General features: G+C 34.2%; 1 protein-coding gene across 2 annotated transcripts in view; it reads right to left on the bottom strand.

Annotated features, from left to right (window-relative positions):
- Positions 1-19163, bottom strand: part of LOC141770014 (phosphatidylinositol 3-kinase regulatory subunit alpha-like) — a 38657-nt gene that overhangs the window by 10615 nt on the left and 8879 nt on the right. Inside the window, exons 5-15 of one of the 2 annotated variants that reach the window (XM_074639596.1) lie at positions 18150-18221; positions 17852-17968; positions 17567-17765; positions 14564-14646; positions 9438-9543; positions 9087-9185; positions 7607-7787; positions 7353-7478; positions 6858-7000; positions 5491-5667; positions 5332-5406 (exon numbers count right to left, since the gene is read on the bottom strand). In XM_074639596.1, the coding sequence (XP_074495697.1) occupies positions 5332-5406; positions 5491-5667; positions 6858-7000; positions 7353-7478; positions 7607-7787; positions 9087-9185; positions 9438-9543; positions 14564-14646; positions 17567-17765; positions 17852-17968; positions 18150-18221 (1378 nt within the window). Of the gene's footprint in view, positions 1-5331; positions 5407-5490; positions 5668-6857; positions 7001-7352; positions 7479-7606; positions 7788-9086; positions 9186-9437; positions 9544-11785; positions 12346-14563; positions 14647-17566; positions 17766-17851; positions 17969-18149; positions 18222-19163 lie in introns of those variants that run through there. The other variant, XM_074639597.1, reaches the window with a different exon arrangement.

The following is a 19163-nucleotide window of genomic DNA, read 5'->3' on the forward strand; positions in this document are numbered from 1 at the left end:
GTGAGGTGGTATATAGTGTACAGTATAGTGAGGTGGTATATAGTGTATAGTATAGTGAGGTGGTATATAGTGTATAGCATAGCGAGGTGGTATATAGTGTATAGCATAGCGAGGTGGTATATAGTGTATAGTATAGTGAGGTGGTATATAGTGTATAGTATAGTGAGGGTGGTATATAGTGTATAGTATAGTGAGGTGGTATATAGTGTATAGTATAGTGAGGTGGTATATAGTGTATAGTATAGTGAGGTGGTATATAGTGTATAGTATAATGAGGTGGTATATAGTGTATAGCATAGTGAGGTGGTATATAGTGTATAGTATAGTGAGGTGGTATATAGTGTATAGTATAGTGAGGTGGTATATAGTGTATAGTATAGTGAGGTGGTATATAGTGTATAGTATAGTGAGGTGGTATATAGTGTATAGCATAATGAGGTGGTATATAGTGTATAGCATAGTGAGGTGGTATATAGTGTATAGCATAGTGAGGTGGTATATAGTGTATAGTATAATGAGGTGGTATATAGTGTATAGCATAGTGAGGTGGTATATAGTGTATAGTATAGTGAGGTGGTATATAGTGTATAGCATAGTGAGGTGGTATATAGTGTATAGTATAATGAGGTGGTATATAGTGTATAGTATAGTGAGGTGGTATATAGTGTATAGTATAGTGAGGTGGTATATAGTGTATAGTATAATGAGGTGGTATATAGTGTATAGCATAGTGAGGTGGTATATAGTGTATAGCATAGTGAGGTGGTATATAGTGTATAGTATAATGAGGTGGTATATAGTGTATAGCATAGTGAGGTGGTATATAGTGTATAGCATAGTGAGGTGGTATATAGTGTATAGTATAATGAGGTGGTATATAGTGTATAGCATAGTGAGGTGGTATATAGTGTATAGTATAGTGAGGTGGTATATAGTGTATAGCATAGTGAGGTGGTATATAGTGTATAGTATAGTGAGGTGGTATATAGTGTATAGTATAGTGAGGTGGTATATAGTGTATAGTATAGTGAGGTGGTATATAGTGTATAGTATAATGAGGTGGTATATAGTGTATAGCATAGTGAGGTGGTATATAGTGTATAGCATAGTGAGGTGGTATATAGTGTATAGTATAATGAGGTGGTATATAGTGTATAGCATAGTGAGGTGGTATATAGTGTATAGCATAGTGAGGTGGTATATAGTGTATAGTATAATGAGGTGGTATATAGTGTATAGTATAGTGAGGTGGTATATAGTGTATAGTATAATGAGGTGGTATATAGTGTATAGTATGAGGTGGTATATAGTGTATAGCATAGTGAGGTGGTATATAGTGTATAGTATAGTGAGGTGGTATATAGTGTATAGTATAGTGAGGTGGTATATAGTGTATAGCATAGTGAGGTGGTATATAGTGTATAGTATAGTGAGGTGGTATATAGTGTATAGTGAGGTGGTATATAGTGTATAGTATAGTGAGGTGGTATATAGTGTATAGTATAATGAGGTGGTATATAGTGTATAGTATAATGAGGTGGTATATAGTGTATAGTATGAGGTGGTATATAGTGTATAGCATAGTGAGGTGGTATATAGTGTATAGTATAGTGAGGTGGTATATAGTGTATAGCATAGTGAGGTGGTATATAGTGTATAGTGAGGTGGTATATAGTGTATAGTATAGTGAGGTGGTATATAGTGTATAGTATAATGAGGTGGTATATAGTGTATAGTATAGTGAGGTGGTATATAGTGTATAGTATAGTGAGGTGGTATATAGTGTATAGCATAGTGAGGTGGTATATAGTGTATAGTATAGTGAGGTGGTATATAGTGTATAGCATAGTGAGGTGGTATATAGTGTATAGTATAGTGAGGTGGTATATAGTGTATAGCATAGTGAGGTGGTATATAGTGTATAGTATAGTGAGGTGGTATATAGTGTATAGCATAGTGAGGTGGTATATAGTGTATAGTATAGTGAGGTGGTATATAGTGTATAGCATAGTGAGGTGGTATATAGTGTATAGTGAGGTGGTATATAGTGTATAGTATAGTGAGGTGGTATATAGTGTATAGTATAATGAGGTGGTATATAGTGTATAGTATAGTGAGGTGGTATATAGTGTATAGCATAGTGAGGTGGTATATAGTGTATAGTATAGTGAGGTGGTATATAGTGTATAGTATAGTGAGGTGGTATATAGTGTATAGCATAGTGAGGTGGTATATAGTGTATAGTATAGTGAGGTGGTATATAGTGTATAGCATAGTGAGGTGGTATATAGTGTATAGTATAGTGAGGTGGTATATAGTGTATAGCATAGTGAGGTGGTATATAGTGTATAGTGAGGTGGTATATAGTGTATAGTATAGTGAGGTGGTATATAGTGTATAGTATAATGAGGTGGTATATAGTGTATAGTATAGTGAGGTGGTATATAGTGTATAGCATAGTGAGGTGGTATATAGTGTATAGTATAGTGAGGTGGTATATAGTGTATAGTATAGTGAGGTGGTATATAGTGTATAGTATAATGAGGTGGTATATAGTGTATAGTATAGTGAGGTGGTATATAGTGTATAGTATAGTGAGGTGGTATATAGTGTATAGTATAGTGAGGTGGTATATAGTGTATAGTATAATGAGGTGGTATATAGTGTATAGCATAGTGAGGTGGTATATAGTGTATAGTATAGTGAGGTGGTATATAGTGTATAGTATAGTGAGGTGGTATATAGTGTATAGCATAGCGAGGTGGTATATAGTGTATAGCATAGCGAGGTGGTATATAGTGTATAGTATAGTGAGGTGGTATATAGTGTATAGTATAGTGAGGTGGTATATAGTGTATAGCATAGTGAGGTGGTATATAGTGTATAGCATAGTGAGGTGGTATATAGTGTATAGTATAATGAGGTGGTATATAGTGTATAGCATAGTGAGGTGGTATATAGTGTATAGTATAATGAGGTGGTATATAGTGTATAGCATAGTGAGGTGGTATATAGTGTATAGCATAGTGAGGTGGTATATAGTGTATAGTATAATGAGGTGGTATATAGTGTATAGCATAGTGAGGTGGTATATAGTGTATAGTATAATGAGGTGGTATATAGTGTATAGCATAATGAGGTGGTATATAGTGTATAGTATAGTGAGGTGGTATATAGTGTATAGTATAATGAGGTGGTATATAGTGTATAGCATAGTGAGGTGGTATATAGTGTATAGCATAGTGAGGTGGTATATAGTGTATAGTATAATGAGGTGGTATATAGTGTATAGCATAGTGAGGTGGTATATAGTGTATAGTATAATGAGGTGGTATATAGTGTATAGCATAATGAGGTGGTATATAGTGTATAGTATAGTGAGGTGGTATATAGTGTATAGTATAGTGAGGTGGTATATAGTGTATAGTATAATGAGGTGGTATATAGTGTATAGTATAATGAGGTGGTATATAGTGTATAGTATGAGGTGGTATATAGTGTATAGCATAGTGAGGTGGTATATAGTGTATAGTATAGTGAGGTGGTATATAGTGTATAGTATAGTGAGGTGGTATATAGTGTATAGCATAGTGAGGTGGTATATAGTGTATAGCATAGTGAGGTGGTATATAGTGTATAGCATAGTGAGGTGGTATATAGTGTATAGTATAATGAGGTGGTATATAGTGTATAGTATAGTGAGGTGGTATATAGTGTATAGCATAGTGAGGTGGTATATAGTGTATAGCATAGTGAGGTGGTATATAGTGTATAGTATAATGAGGTGGTATATAGTGTATAGCATAGTGAGGTGGTATATAGTGTATAGTATAATGAGGTGGTATATAGTGTATAGTATAGTGAGGTGGTATATAGTGTATAGTATAGTGAGGTGGTATATAGTGTATAGTATAGTGAGGTGGTATATAGTGTATAGTATAGTGAGGTGGTATATAGTGTATAGTATAGTGAGGTGGTATATAGTGTATAGTATAATGAGGTGGTATATAGTGTATAGTATAGTGAGGTGGTATATAGTGTATAGCATAGTGAGGTGGTATATAGTGTATAGTATAGTGAGGTGGTATATAGTGTATAGCATAGTGAGGTGGTATATAGTGTATAGTATAGTGAGGTGGTATATAGTGTATAGTATAATGAGGTGGTATATAGTGTATAGTATAGTGAGGTGGTATATAGTGTATAGTATAGTGAGGTGGTATATAGTGTATAGTATAGTGAGGTGGTATATAGTGTATAGTATAATGAGGTGGTATATAGTGTATAGTATAGTGAGGTGGTATATAGTGTATAGTATAGTGAGGTGGTATATAGTGTATAGTATAGTGAGGTGGTATATAGTGTATAGCATAGTGAGGTGGTATATAGTGTATAGTATAGTGAGGTGGTATATAGTGTATAGTATAGTGAGGTGGTATATAGTGTATAGCATAGTGAGGTCTGAATCTGTTCCTGCTGCTTCTCCTGTGTTTACTGGTCTAAAGGCGCCACCTGGTGGCTAAACCACATAATACACCACTGTTCTATTCAACTCATCATTTAGTCTAGAAAGTGTCAGAAAGCAGCGTAATTTCCGTGGGCATGTCTGTAAAGGGGAGACTCGTGGGTACCCATAGAACCCATTTACATGCACTGATCTGGAGGTCAGAGGTCAAGGGACCCCTTTGAAAATGGACATGACAGTTTTTCCTCTCCAACATTCAGCATAAGTTTGGAGCGTTATTTAACCTCCTTCATGACCAGCTAGTCTGACCTGGTTGGTACCGATGGATTCATCAGGTTTTATAGTTTACTATGATACCAGGATCTTCACTCTAGCTTTAGAACTGATGTATAAATGAAATTAGTGACTTTAAAACAAATTGTTAACTTTGAGTGAAATTTGAATCAAGGTAACGGTGCGTTTCATTTGTTCCCCTTCTTGCGTCAGTGGTGTGGTTGTCTGCCAGAAGCTGTCATAAACTGATTTTTCATCCAGTTTTAAGTCACATTTTTTCAATTTCAACTCTATATTCTAACCGGATGAAGGATTTTAGTCGTCGGACGTCTGGATGTGAAGTTATCAGATAAACCAGCTGAGTAAACGTTAGCAGCTCGACTCTCAGCTCCTCCGAAGGCGTCGGAGATTTTTAACGTGAAGCTGCTTTATTTGAGTGTTTCTCCCGCTTTGTTTTGGAGAGGAGGAGACCTCTGTGAACACTGAAGGAATCCTACAACTCCCATGATGCCTCGCTGCATCACCGCGTCCCCGACCTCCCTCTGTTGTTCCTGTCCTATCGGTATAAAGAGTATAAAGTTGATGAAACTTACTCCTCCGTGGTTTCGTTCTTCAGGCCGAGCCACTCGTTGAGTTTCCTCTGACGGACTCCCTTCTGAGTCAACCACCTGAGTACACAGAGTACACACAGCGGTTAGTACGAGTACTGCGTTGTACCACGTGGGTTTTTCAGAGTGTGTCCAGTATCTTACATGAGGTACTGGTCCCGGGTCTTGCGGAGCTGGATCAGGTCCGGTTTGATGCTGTTCATCTTCTTGTCGATCTCTCTGTAGTCGGCAGCCTGCGTCTTCAGGTCCACCTCCAGGTGACGCTTACTGTCCACGATCTCACTGATCCGAGACTTCAGCTTGTCGTAGTTCTCCATGATCCTTTAAAGAAGAGACGGGAAATATTAAATCACATCTTTATTAACCCTCCTGATGGAACTTTAGTCCTCCCGGTTCAAAACTAACCCAGTCTTGTTTTTCACTGTTAATTCAATTCAATTCAATTATTTATATATTATTTATATTTTTTATTTAATTTAATTTAATTTTTATTTATTTATTTTATTTATTTATTTGTCTCCATATCTTTCACACTTGTCATGTGTTCTGGTGTTTAAGTGGTTGTTATTCTATCAGATATCAAACACAGATAATAAGACTTCTTATTTGTGGAGAACCGGCTCAAACGTACAGAAAGCTGGAATAAAATGAGACCGAAGATGAACTTATTTTACATTTAAAATATATAACATTGATTTTTTTTATTAAATAATAAAATTAAGACTATTAACACTTTAAAAACAGATCATTATTATTATTATTATTATTATTATTATAACTAACATGATCCTATTTAAATTGATATAAAACTATAAACCATAACAGCTAAAGCAGTCATTCTTCTTTTGCAGTGGAAAGCTAAGGCTTCTGTCTTTTGCGTCATCATGTTGTGATGACGTCGTTACGTTACGTATGGAACGCCTTTGCCGCCAACTGCGCTAAAAAATTTGCATATCTCAATAAACAATAACTTCTGGAGAGTTAAGAAATATTTAGTTCATGTTTCTACATTTACAAATCTTTTGGATCGATATGCTTTGATTGTTTATTTAGTAACATTAGATGGAAAAAACATGTCTATGATTTTCTTTTTTTTAATGACAATTTTCAAACTTTTAGCAATTATTGTAGTTTATTGACTTATATAATCTTTCAGCTGAGGTTGTACAGATTTTAGGGGTATGAAGAATTTGAAATTACTCCCAAGAAATGACGTCACAATAAGCAAAAATACCAACGTAGGCACCATTTCTACTGCGGAGTTTAAAGACATTTTATGGTCTTAAACTTTAACGTGGAAAAACCACAAAGCAGAGTTCTATCAATAAATAAATAAATAAATAAAGTAGAAGTGTTTAAAGTTGAAGTGACGCCTGCAGGTTGATCTGACTGGACGTTAAATGTACCAGCAGGTGGTTTCTTCCTGCAGCCTCTGGCGCCATGGCAACGAGGGCTCCTTCACGTGTGTTTTAAAAAAGGTCTCCGTCACGGTTGCCGTGGCAACAGCCTACCTCTGGATCTCCTTGTCGTTGCCCTCTCGGCGAAACTTCTCGATGTACTCTTTACTGAAACGCTCCTGAGTCTGACACTGCTCCTCGAAGATCTTTATCGTCTCGTTGAACGCCTCGATGGCCGTCCTCTTCATCTGGATCTCCTGCAGGAGGAAGAGGAGGAGGAGGAGGAGGAGGAGGAAAGAGAGGAGAGGAGGAGGAGGAAGAGGAGGAAGGGGAAGGGGAAGAGTAAAGGGAGGAGGAGGAGGAGGACAAACCACATGGAGAAGAATGTGATGAAATCCAGCTCATTTAAACGCTCCTCTACTATTAAATGTATTATTGTAGATTAAATTTAAACTATAACACAATAATAGAATACAGATTACTCTGCATAATGTGTACTTTTACTTAAAGTTCATTTTGATGCTGATACATTAAGTTTACACAGGACAGAACTTTTATATGTAACAGAGTATTTCTACACTAATATTACTACTGTTACTGGTCGTGTACCTGTGAGGTTCTGGTGTACTCCTCGTACAGCCGGTCGTACTCTCGGTTCTTCTCCTGGTACTGAAGGTGATACTCGTGGAGCTTCTTCCCCACGGCCTCGATGCTGTCCTCCTTCACCACCTGGTCCTGAACAACAACAACAACGACAACCAATCAGAAGCCAGAACAGCTGATCGATCAACAACAATGACAACCAATCGGACGCCTGAACAGCTGATTGATGACTGATCGGTGAGCTGAGACGGTGAACGGACCTGCTGGTGTTTGGAGACCGGGTAGAGCAGCTTGACGTCCAGTTTGGGGTTATACTGGGCGAGGGACTCGTGGCGGTAATGGTTGATGAGCTCCACCACGGAGCTGAAGGTCAAAGGGTCGGAGAAGCCGTACTTTCCCTCCCGATGGAAGATCTTTATCAGCTTGTTGTTGCCTCCTTTCCTGAAGTCGGTCAGAGAACATTCGCACGTTAAAACCAAACCGGCGGACAACATGGAACTTAACATTATTATTTGTATTAATTAATTTTAAAAAATGCTTAAACGTAAAAATATATTCATTAAATGCTACGCAGTAATATGAAGTCCCCTGTACTTCAGTTTATGATTTCTTTGATGGTTAACTTTATATTTGTATTATTATTATTATTGTTATTATATATTTATTTTTTTATATTATTGTTATTATTATATATATGTATATATATAATATATATTTTTATTATTCATTATTTATTTGTGATTTACATTTCATCTCCATTTTTAATTTCTATTTTTCTTATAACTTATCTACGTTGATATATATTTTTATTCTAAAATGGAACAACTGTAATTTCCTAGGTATTGATCAATAAAGTATTTCTGATTCTGATATCACTCATTAAAGAGCGTTTTAGTTTTTTAGTAAAACAGCGCCCCCCGCTGGTGCATTATTAACAGTTACAAATACAGACATTTAAAAATAAATATAAAATAAATGCAAAAATAAATAAATAATAAATTGCTTCTTTATTTATTTATCTTTGTATTAATTCCCTTATTTATTTACTCTTCTGTTTAATTTTCCACTTTATTTATTTATGTATTATTTTTTATGAATTTTTAAATTTACTTATTTGCATTTTTTTTTTATTTCATCTCTTATTTATTTCCCCAAACATATTCATTTCTGTCTTTTCTTAACACCTTTTTTTTTTTACATTTCTTTATGCATTTTTGCCTCGTTATGCAAATGAGGGAGCTATCAATATAAAATAATTACAAAATAAATGCAAAGATAAATAAATAAAAAATAAAAATAATAAAAATATATATAAATAAATAAAAATAAATAAATGCTAAAATAAATAAATAAATTGAAAAATAAATACAAATTAATGGGAAAATTAAACAGAACAGTAAATAAATAAGGGAATTAATACAAAGATAAATAAATAAATAAACAAATAAATAAAGAAGCAAATTAAAACAGAAATATCAATTTATCAATTAATAAATTTTAATTGCAAAATTTATTTGTAATATTATTTTTGATATTTTTTAATTTTTAATTTATTTTTCTCAACTGTTGGGGTCATTAACCCATGCTGATGATTTCTGTGTATTTTGTGTTTTAATATACATATATATTGTAATTTCTATGTACTTTATTGGTTAATAAGAGCTTGTTGTGTTTGGTGGTGGTGTGTGTGTGTGTGTGTGTGTGTGTGTGTGTGTGTGTGTGTGATGTGGATCAGTTTACCTCAGAGTCAGAGTGTAATCTCCGTGCATCTTAGTGGAGGCGTCTCGAACCAGGAACGTACCGTCAGCCGTGTCTCTCAGCTTCTCGTTCACCTCCTCTCTACAAACACACATAACGGACATTGAAACATCACATTTATCAGCTCTTCATGTGTTTTATGTGTAGAAATCTGAATCCTTAAAGGATCTAAAGCTGTCAGATAAATGTAGTGACGTATTAATAATATATCTTTTTATTTCAGTCTCAGTCTAGTTGTTTATCATTCAGCCTGGATGTGTGTGTCAGTGTGTCAGTGTGTATCTGTGTGTATCTGTGTATATCAGTGTGCATCTGTGTGTATCTGTGTGTTACCTGGAGATGTCTCCCCAGTACCACTCGGCGTCCGTCAGGGAAATACTGTTGTTGAAGCTACAAGAAGGTGCTGGAGTCGCAGGCTTGACCGGTTTCGGAGGCAACGCTGCAACAAACAGAGAAATTTAATTTAATGTCATAAAATAAAAAAGCTCTTCTCTGTTCTCTTCATCAGAGTCGGTGTTTGTGTACATGAGATGAATCCATCACTAAAAACAGGGTTTTTAAATTCTCTACAGAATCATTCTTGAAGTCTATTTTAAGATCTAAACTGTTTAGAAAAAGCGGTTTGAGGTTGGAAGACTAGGAAAGCGCTTTATAAATGCAAGTCCATTTACCATTTAGAGAAAGTGGAGCGACTGATCCGTCAGGAGGGACGATGTTAGCGTGTCACAGATATAAATATCAGTATTAGGGCTGGCAAAGTTAACGCGATAATAGCGAAAAGTAGTTTTGACGCCACTAATGTCTTTAACGCATTAACACAACTTGCAATTTTTAATTAACCTCTTCTGACGGACCGCCGTGTTTTCAGGTTGAAGCAGATCCAGTTTTAAAGCGAGAGCAGAGATACTGACGACGTTTTTAAGACTTTTTCTGGACATTTTTTCAGACATTTTTTTTACCTTTTTAAAAACTTTGTTTTTACTATATTTGGGATTTTTTTTGGCCATTTTTTTGATTTTTTTCTGACATTTTTTAAAAACGTTTTTTTTTTTAACTTTTTTTGGGACATTTTTCAGGCTTTTTCCCGACATTTTAAAAAACTTTTATTAAAAACTTTTTTCCGACATTGTTTGGATTTTTTAAAAACCTTTTTTTTGGCCATTTGTCTGACTTTTTTTTAAAACTTTATTTTTTACTTTTTCCGGGACATCGGTCGGCCATTTTTCGGAATTTTTAAAAACTTTTTTTCTGACATTTTTCTGACTTTTTTGAGACATTTCTTTATATATATATTTTTACTTTTTTCGGACATTTTTCAGATATTTCTCGGATGAAACTGTAAACCTTGATGAATCCATCGGTACCAACCATGTCAGACTAGCTGGTCATGAAGGAGGTTAAATAACGCTCCAAACTTACACTACATTTTTGGATCCCTTTAGTCATTTCCAAAGGGGTCCCTTGACCTCTGACCTCCAGATCAGTGAATGTAAATGGGTTCTATGGGTACCCACGAGTCTCCCCTTTACAGACATGCCCACTTTATGATAATCACATGCAGTTTGGGGCAAGTCATAGTCAAGTCAGCACACTGACACACTGACAGCTGTTGTTGCCTGTTGGGCTGCAGTTTGCCATGTTATGATTGGAGCATATTGTTTTATGCTAAATGCAGTACCTGTGAGGGTTTCTGGATCAATATCTGTCATTGTTTTGTGTTGTTAATTGATTTACAAAAATAAATATATACATATATTTACATAAAGCAGCATATTTGTTCACTCCCATGTTGATAAGAGGATTAAATACTGGACTAATCTCCCTTTAAGGTTCATTTAGAACAGATAAAAAAAAATATGTGCGATTAATCGTGATTAAATATTTTTAATCGTCACATCTTTCGCCGTGTCCAGGCGCCGTCTCACTCCCTCTTCCTCTCCTTGCAGTTCTCGCCTACTCATACAACTAAAGTCACATCCAGTAACTACTGTTAGTAACGATAGAACGCAGCAGAAATATCCGGTGTTTTTGCAACTTCCGCTTCATCTGCGATATCTGAACCCGTCGGCTATCGATGAGACTCGGAGTCGAGAGACGAGAGACGACGTGTACGACCGGATTGATTCACCAGTAGACGGTTAACAAGCTGATTTCACACCAATAAAAAGAGAAATCATCGTCAGACAATAGCCGACGAGTTCCCTGATTACATTTCAGCCGATGCGTTCCGCCTCTTTTGCTCTCCACACGGACTGTTTACCTGCATCCAACGTGATTGGTCAATACTACTCGGACTACAAACGGAAACCAGAACGCTTCAGATACCAAACTCTTTATCCCAATGCCTCCAAGGCTAATCTAGTTTCCTGCTCTGCTAGAAGACCACTTGCTGACACTGCTACGCCCAAAATATGAAAGAAAACTTCCCAACAGGATGTTGGATCAACCAATCAGCTCGCTTGACGCATTGAGATTTGGGATGTTTGAGCGTCGGCTCCTCTGCGACCGACTTTTACCCACAACACCTTTCTTCCTCTACGCAAAGATGCATCTTTAGAGACGCTTTATCAAATATATAAACACATGATGGAGTTTAAAATCATTAGTTATGTCTCCGTGCTGAGTCAGACCGCCACCAGGTGCTGGTCTACGCAGCTCCAGGTTCAGGTCTGATCTCCTACCTGGACTCTGCATGTTAATGTAGCAGAGGATCTTGTCTCGTCCCCTCGGCGGCTCGGCCTCGGCCCCGCCGCCCTCCTCTCGCTCCATGTCCGTCTCTAAACCTTCAGAGGTGAAAAACAGAACCCGGATCCTTCCGATCTGGATCTCATGATGTCCTGACTACAGCTGATCCGGCCTCGGAAAAAAAAACCTGACGTCATCTGGGAGGAAGCGGGTCCAGGTCTGGATCTTTCTGTCTTTTCCCCCGACTATCACTCTGATTTAAAGACACACCGGGCTGCACTGAGGAGTGAGATCTGCAGGATTTCCTCTGTTACTGGTCTCTGTTTCACACCTCCAGACTCCTCCTCAGAGAAACCAACCGCCTGCTCAAACATTTCTTCTTCTTCTGATCATAAACCTGCAGCCGTCTCTTCTTCTTCTTCTGATCCTAAACCTGCAGCCGTCTCTTCTTCTTCTTCTGATCCTAAACCTGCAGCCGTCTCCGGCGTTTAAAAGATTTAAAACGACGTAACTTTTGTCTGCGTCCGTCTCCCTCTCTGAGCCTCAGTTCAAAGCTCAGGAGAGCAGCTTGGAGATGTGTGACATCACCGCCGCCCCCAGCCAATCCTGCGATGGCAGTGATATCACCGAGGCAACACCCCCCCCTCCCTCTCCTCCTCTGCTGCATCTTTCACTGTGTGGATGGATGATGTCATCGTTTCAGATGCCGCTCCGTCTGACCGACTGACTGACTGACTGAATGGATGAATTAATGAATGACACGATGAGGAATAATCATGTGGCCATCATTTATGATTAATTAATTTCAATTGATTAAAATATTTAATTGTGATTAATCGCAAAGAAAAAATTCTGTTCAAAATGAACCTTAAAGGGAGATTAGTCAAGTATTTAATCCTCTTATCAACATGTTAGTGGACAAATATGCTGCTTTATGTAAATGTATGTATATATTTATTATTCTAAATCAATTAACAACACAAAACAATGACAGATATTGATCAGAAACCCTCACAGGTACTGCATTTAGCATAAAACAATATGCTCCAATCATAACATGGCAAACTGCAGGCCAACAGGCAACAACAGCTGTCAGTGTGTCAGTGTGCTGACTTGACTATGACTTGCCCCAAACTGCATGTGATTATCATAAAGTGGGCATGTCTGTAAAGGGGAGACTCGTGGGTACCCATAGAACCCATTTACATTCAGTGATCTGGAGGTCAGAGGTCAAGGGACCCCTTTTGAAAATGGACATGACAGTTTTTTCCTGTTCGGAGCGTTAGTTAACCTCCTTCATGACAAGCTAGTATGACCTGGTTGGTACCGATGGATTCATGAGGTTTACTAGATTCACCCGAAAAAAGTTTTTTTTAAAAAGGTCCGGCAAATGTCTGAAAAATGTCCAAAAAAGGAAAAAAAAAAATATCGAAAAAAGTAAAAAATTAATTTGAAAAATGTCAAAAAGAAGTTTAAAAAATGTCCGCTAAATGTCGCCAGCATCTCTGCTCTAGCTTTAAGAGATTAATTAAAAATCACAAGTTGCCTTAATGGCGTAAAATCTAACTTCCTCTCGGTGCAACAACAACTTTGATCCTCAGATTAGAGAACTCAAGCTCGTATCATTTGAAGAACTATTATCAACGGTATCTGGGTACGACAACCAAGTCGATGTTTGATACCTCAGATTCATCTAAACAAACATGATGATATATTAACCTTCTCAGATCCATCAGAGTTTGATTTTATATCCTCACAAGCAGCCGTACAACAAAATAAAGTCTAAAACCGGCAAAGTTTTGATTTAAATCAGGAACTATGTGATTAAAGAATCAGTCAACAAGGTTATAGATCTTTATAGACTGGTTCTGATATCCAGCTCTAATCTCATCTGGATAGAAAATGTGACAAACGTCTTCAGGTTGAGCAACAGATGTGACTTGTGACGGTGACACAGATCCTAACAGCTGTTAAGAGGAACTGAAAGTTACAAAGACTCGTCTTTAATTATTATATTTTAAACGCGTCATGTGACGCTGGATGATGAAGAAGCAACACAGTCTGTACTCAGCCAAATATTGTTTATGAGGTAAGAGAAGTATCTCTCTGTCACGGCCTCTTTCTAGATCAGGCTCAGCAACCTTTACTATCAAAAGAGACATTTTAGGCAAAGAAAAGAAATCTGTCTGGAGCCTCAAAACATGTGATCATTGAGATGAAGGTAACACAGTTTATAGTCTAAGTATATAGTTTATAAATCTAATGCAGTGAGGGCCAAAGAGACAATGTGCTACGGAGTATTAGGGCCACATTGAGGGAAAAAACATCTGAGATTTACAGAATAAAGTCAGAATATTACGAGAGAAAAAGTCATAACTTTACAAGAGAAAAGTCATAATATTACGAGAATAAAGTCGTAACTTAACGAGAAAAAATAAAATAACGCATAAAATTACTTTATTCTCTAAATCTCAGATTTATTTTTTTCCTCAATGTGGCCCTAATACTCCGTCGTATCGTCGTACCATAAACCTACAACAATGAGAAATAAAAAATGAAAATGTAAACTAAAACAGTTATTCATTTCCACTAATTTTTCTAAAACTCCACCGGGAGCCGCCGGAGAGGAGCTGAAGAGACGCAGGATGCTCTATGATCACATCAGCTTCAGGAGTCTCATTCTTCCAGTTTAACTTTCATTATTATCAGATCAATAATTTAAAGCTGTTAATGGGGACCTTCAGTATTTGGATGAAGAAGCTGAGACCACATACCTGGTGCAGCCTGGTTCATGTTGAGCTCGCTGGTTATCAGAACCTCCAGGACCTGAACCAGAGGATCCAGACTGGATTCAGACCTGAACCGGAACAGAGACTCAACCGTCAGATTCAACAACAAGGATTCAGATTTAGATAAGACGGTCTTAAAGTCTTTAAGGAGCAACGACACTAACACAGGAACCAGTTCGTCAATAAGAGTATAATTTTATATGATTCATATCTATAAAAAAATTAAGTAATTGTAACTTAAACTTAAATCAAAATGATTTATAGACGTGCTAAAAGCTACCACTGGAGCCATGCTTCATGTCAGGATTAAGTGTTACTGTGGTGTTACCTGTAACCTGCCAAAATCAAAAATAGATAAATAAATAAATGTGTCACTAAATGTAGCTAAAATATTAAAAATAAATGTAGACATTAATTGATCAAATGTGACATAAATTGATATTTCTGTTTTAATTTGCTTCTATATTATTTTTTTTATAAATTTTTAAATGTAGTTATTTATTTTTAAATTTGGTTTATTTATATCTTAACATATTATTTTAAATAAATATATTAAAAAAAAAATTTAAAAAAAATAAAAGGGAAAATTAAGCAGAAGAGTAATTAAATTAAATTAATACAAAGATAAATAAATATAGAAACAAATTAAAACAAAAATATCAATTTATTTATCAATTAATTAATGGCTACATTTATTTTTAATATTATTTTTGATATATTTAATGACATATTTATCTATTTCTCTTTGTATTAATTCCCTTATTTATTTGCATTTTTTACCATTTTTATTGACAGTGGATAGAGTCTTGGAGGGGAGAGAGAGAGTGGATGCGGAAAGGGCCACAGGCCGGATTCGAACCCGGGCCACCGCGGTCAGGACTGAGGCCTGTTACATGGGCGCCCGCTCTACCAACTGAGCTAACCAGGCGCCCCTCCCCTTTTTAATTTCCCTTTTATGTATTTATGTATTTTTACAAATTTTTAAATATGGTTATTTATTTTGACATTTATTTTTTATTTATTTATTTATACCTTAACATATTATTTTAAATAAAAAAAAAATTAAAAAATGATAAATAAAAAAAATAATATAAAAGGGAACATTAAGCAGAAGAGTAAATAAATAAGGGAATTAAAACAGAAATATCAATTTATGTCACATTTTATCAATCAATTAATGGCTACATTTATTTTTTATATTATGTTTGCTATATTTAATGACACATTTATTTTAATAATATTTTTGCTATATTTAATGACACATTTATTTTTTTAATATTATTTTTGCTATATTTAATGACACATTTATCTTTAATATTATTTTTGCTATATTTAATGACACATTTATTTTAATAATATTTTTGCTATATTTAATGACACATTTATTTTTTTAATATTATTTTTGCTATATTTAATGACACATTTATCTTTAATATTATTTTTGCTATATTTAATGACACATTTATTTTAATAATATTTTTGCTATATTTAATGACACATTTATCTTTAATATTATTTTTGCTATATTTAATGACACATTTATTTTTAATATTATTTTTGCTATTTTTAGTGACATTTATTTTTAATATTATTTTTGCTATATTTAATGACACATTTATCTTTAATATTATTTTTGCTATTTTTAGTGACATATTTTTAATATTATTTTTGCTATATTTAATGACACATTTATCTTTAATATTATTTTTGCTATATTTAATGACACATTTATTTTTAATATTATTTTTGCTATTTTTAGTGACACATTTATTTTTAATATTATTTTTGCTATACTTAATGACACATTTATTTTTAATATTATTTTTGCTATTTTTAGTGACATTTATTTTTAATATTATTTTTGCTATATTTAATGACACATTTATCTTTAATATTATTTTTGCTATTTTTAGTGACATATATTTTTAATATTATTTTTGCTATATTTAATGACACATTTATCTTTAATATTATTTTTGCTATATTTAATGACACATTTATTTTTAATATTATTTTTGCTATTTTTAGTGACACATTTATTTTTAATATTATTTTTGCTATATTTAATGACATTTATTTTTAATATTATTTTTGCTATATTTAATGACACATTTATCTTTAATATAATTTTTGCTATATTTAATGACATTTATTTTTTATATTATTTTTGCTATTTTTAGTGACACATTTATTTTTAATATTATTTTTGCTATATTTAATGACACATTTATTTTTAATATTATTTTTGCTATATTTAATGACACATTTATCTTTAATATTATTTTTGCTATATTTAATGACACATTTATCTTTAATATTATTTTTGCTATATTTAATGACACATTTATTTTTAATATTATTTTTGCTATATTTAATGACACATTTATTTTTAATATTATTTTTGCTATATTTAATGACACATTTATCTTTAATATTATTTTTGCTATTTTTAGTGACACATATATTTTTAATATTATTTTTGCTATATTTAATGACACATTTATCTTTAATATTATTTTTGCTATATTTAATGACACATTTATTTTTAATATTATTTTTGCTATTTTTAGTGACACATTTATTTTTAATATTATTTTTGCTATATTTAATGACACATTTATTTTTAATATTATTTTTGCTATATTTAATGACACATTTATCTTTAATATAATTTTTGCTATATTTAATGACACATTTATCTTTAATATTATTTTTGCTATATTTAATGACACATTCATTTTTAATATTATTTTTGCTATATTTAATGACACATTTATTTTTAATATTATTTTTGCTATATTTAATGACACATTTATCTTTAATATTATTTTTGCTATTTTTAGTGACACATATATTTTTAATATTATTTTTGCTATATTTAATGACATATTTATTTATTGATTGATTTTTTATTTTGGCAGGCTACGCCCTCCATAAGGGAATGCATTATGTCCTCACAAGTATAGAAAGTGTGTGTTGACCACTGACCCTGCAGCCTGTCTGAACAACGGTGGGCTGAAGCTCTCCGCCAGGCTTCGGGGGCTCAGCTGGTTCTTGGCGCTGTGCAGGCAGAGCCGGGCCAGGTGTCGGACCACGCTGAGCAGGGTGAGGCCGTACTGGGCCGGGCAGGTCGGCGAGCTGGCCACCCCCCGTAGCACCTGGGCACATTCCTCCAGGTCCCGGACCTCTGCAGACACAAACACACTCAGCTGTTAACAAACAGACTCAGATCAGGACGGCTGCAGAGTGTCGTCTGGACGGCTTCAATCTCACCTTGAACTGCGTGGATCATGTCGGCCTGCAGCGAGGACGGGAGGACGGGACCGGGCAGATCCTGTAGGAACCGGAACACCCCGTCACACAGCGACGACACCTCCAGCTGCTCCAGGTCTGAAAACAAACGCACCTCAGTTTAAAGTTATTTACAGCTCATCTCCTTTAAAATTCCTGACTGCGGCGTTGCCGTGGTTGTCAGTCCCGCCTCCATCCTTTACTACTTCCTGTCTGCATCTCTACTCTAATAAAGAATAAACATGTGTGACAGTAGAAGAAGAAGAAGAAGCCTCCTCACCAGCGTCGGTCAGCTGCCGGGTGTCCAGACCTCCTCCGCTCAGACTGCGGTACAGACTGGGACTTTCCAGACCTGCAGCAACGCAACACATGATCCAAACGTCAGATATTAACAGGTAGATGTGATAGAAACAAACAAAAGGTGTGTGTTCAGCCACGTTATGTACAGACAGAGGAGAATATACTTTTAGTCATTTTTATTTTATTCTTATTTTCCTGCCAAGACTCTGAGTCTCCATGTGAACCCAAGCCTGCCAAAATCAAAAATAAATGAATAAATAAATAACTGATTAGATAAATAAATATATAAATATGTCATTAAATGTAGTAAAAATAATATAAAAAATAAATGTAGCCATAAATTAAATGATAAAATGTGACATAAATTGATATTTCTGTTTTAATTTGCTTCTTTATTTATTTATCTCTGTATTAATTTCCTTATTTATTTACTCTTCTCCTTTAATTTTCCCTTTTATTTATTTATGTATTTATTTTCATTATTTTTTAAATGTATTTATTTAAAATAATATGTTAAGATATAAATAAAAAGATAAATGTAAAAATAAATAACTACATTTAAAAAATTGATAAATAGGAAAATTAATCAGAAGAGTAAATAAATAAGGGAATTAATACAAAGATAAATAAATAAATATGTCGTTAAATATAGCACAAATAATATTAAAACTAAATGTAGACATTAATTAATTGATAAAATGTGATATAAATTGATATACCCGTTTTTAATTTGCTTCTATATTTATTTATCTTTGTATTAATTCCTTTATTTATTTACTTTTCTGTTTAATTATCCCTTTTATTTATTTATGTATTTATTTTTATCATTATTTTATATTTATTTATTTAAAATAATAAAAAAATAAATACAAATGTGTATATTTTTTTTTAATCTATATCTCATTAAACCGCCCACGTTTCAGCAGCCCAATCAAATGAGAATGTTTTAATTTAAATCCATCTTTTAACTGTACACTGCTCAAATATTCAGTTT

Source organism: Sebastes fasciatus, chromosome 6 (genome assembly GCF_043250625.1).
Source record: "Sebastes fasciatus isolate fSebFas1 chromosome 6, fSebFas1.pri, whole genome shotgun sequence".
NCBI classification, from domain to species: Eukaryota; Metazoa; Chordata; class Actinopteri; order Perciformes; family Sebastidae; genus Sebastes; species Sebastes fasciatus.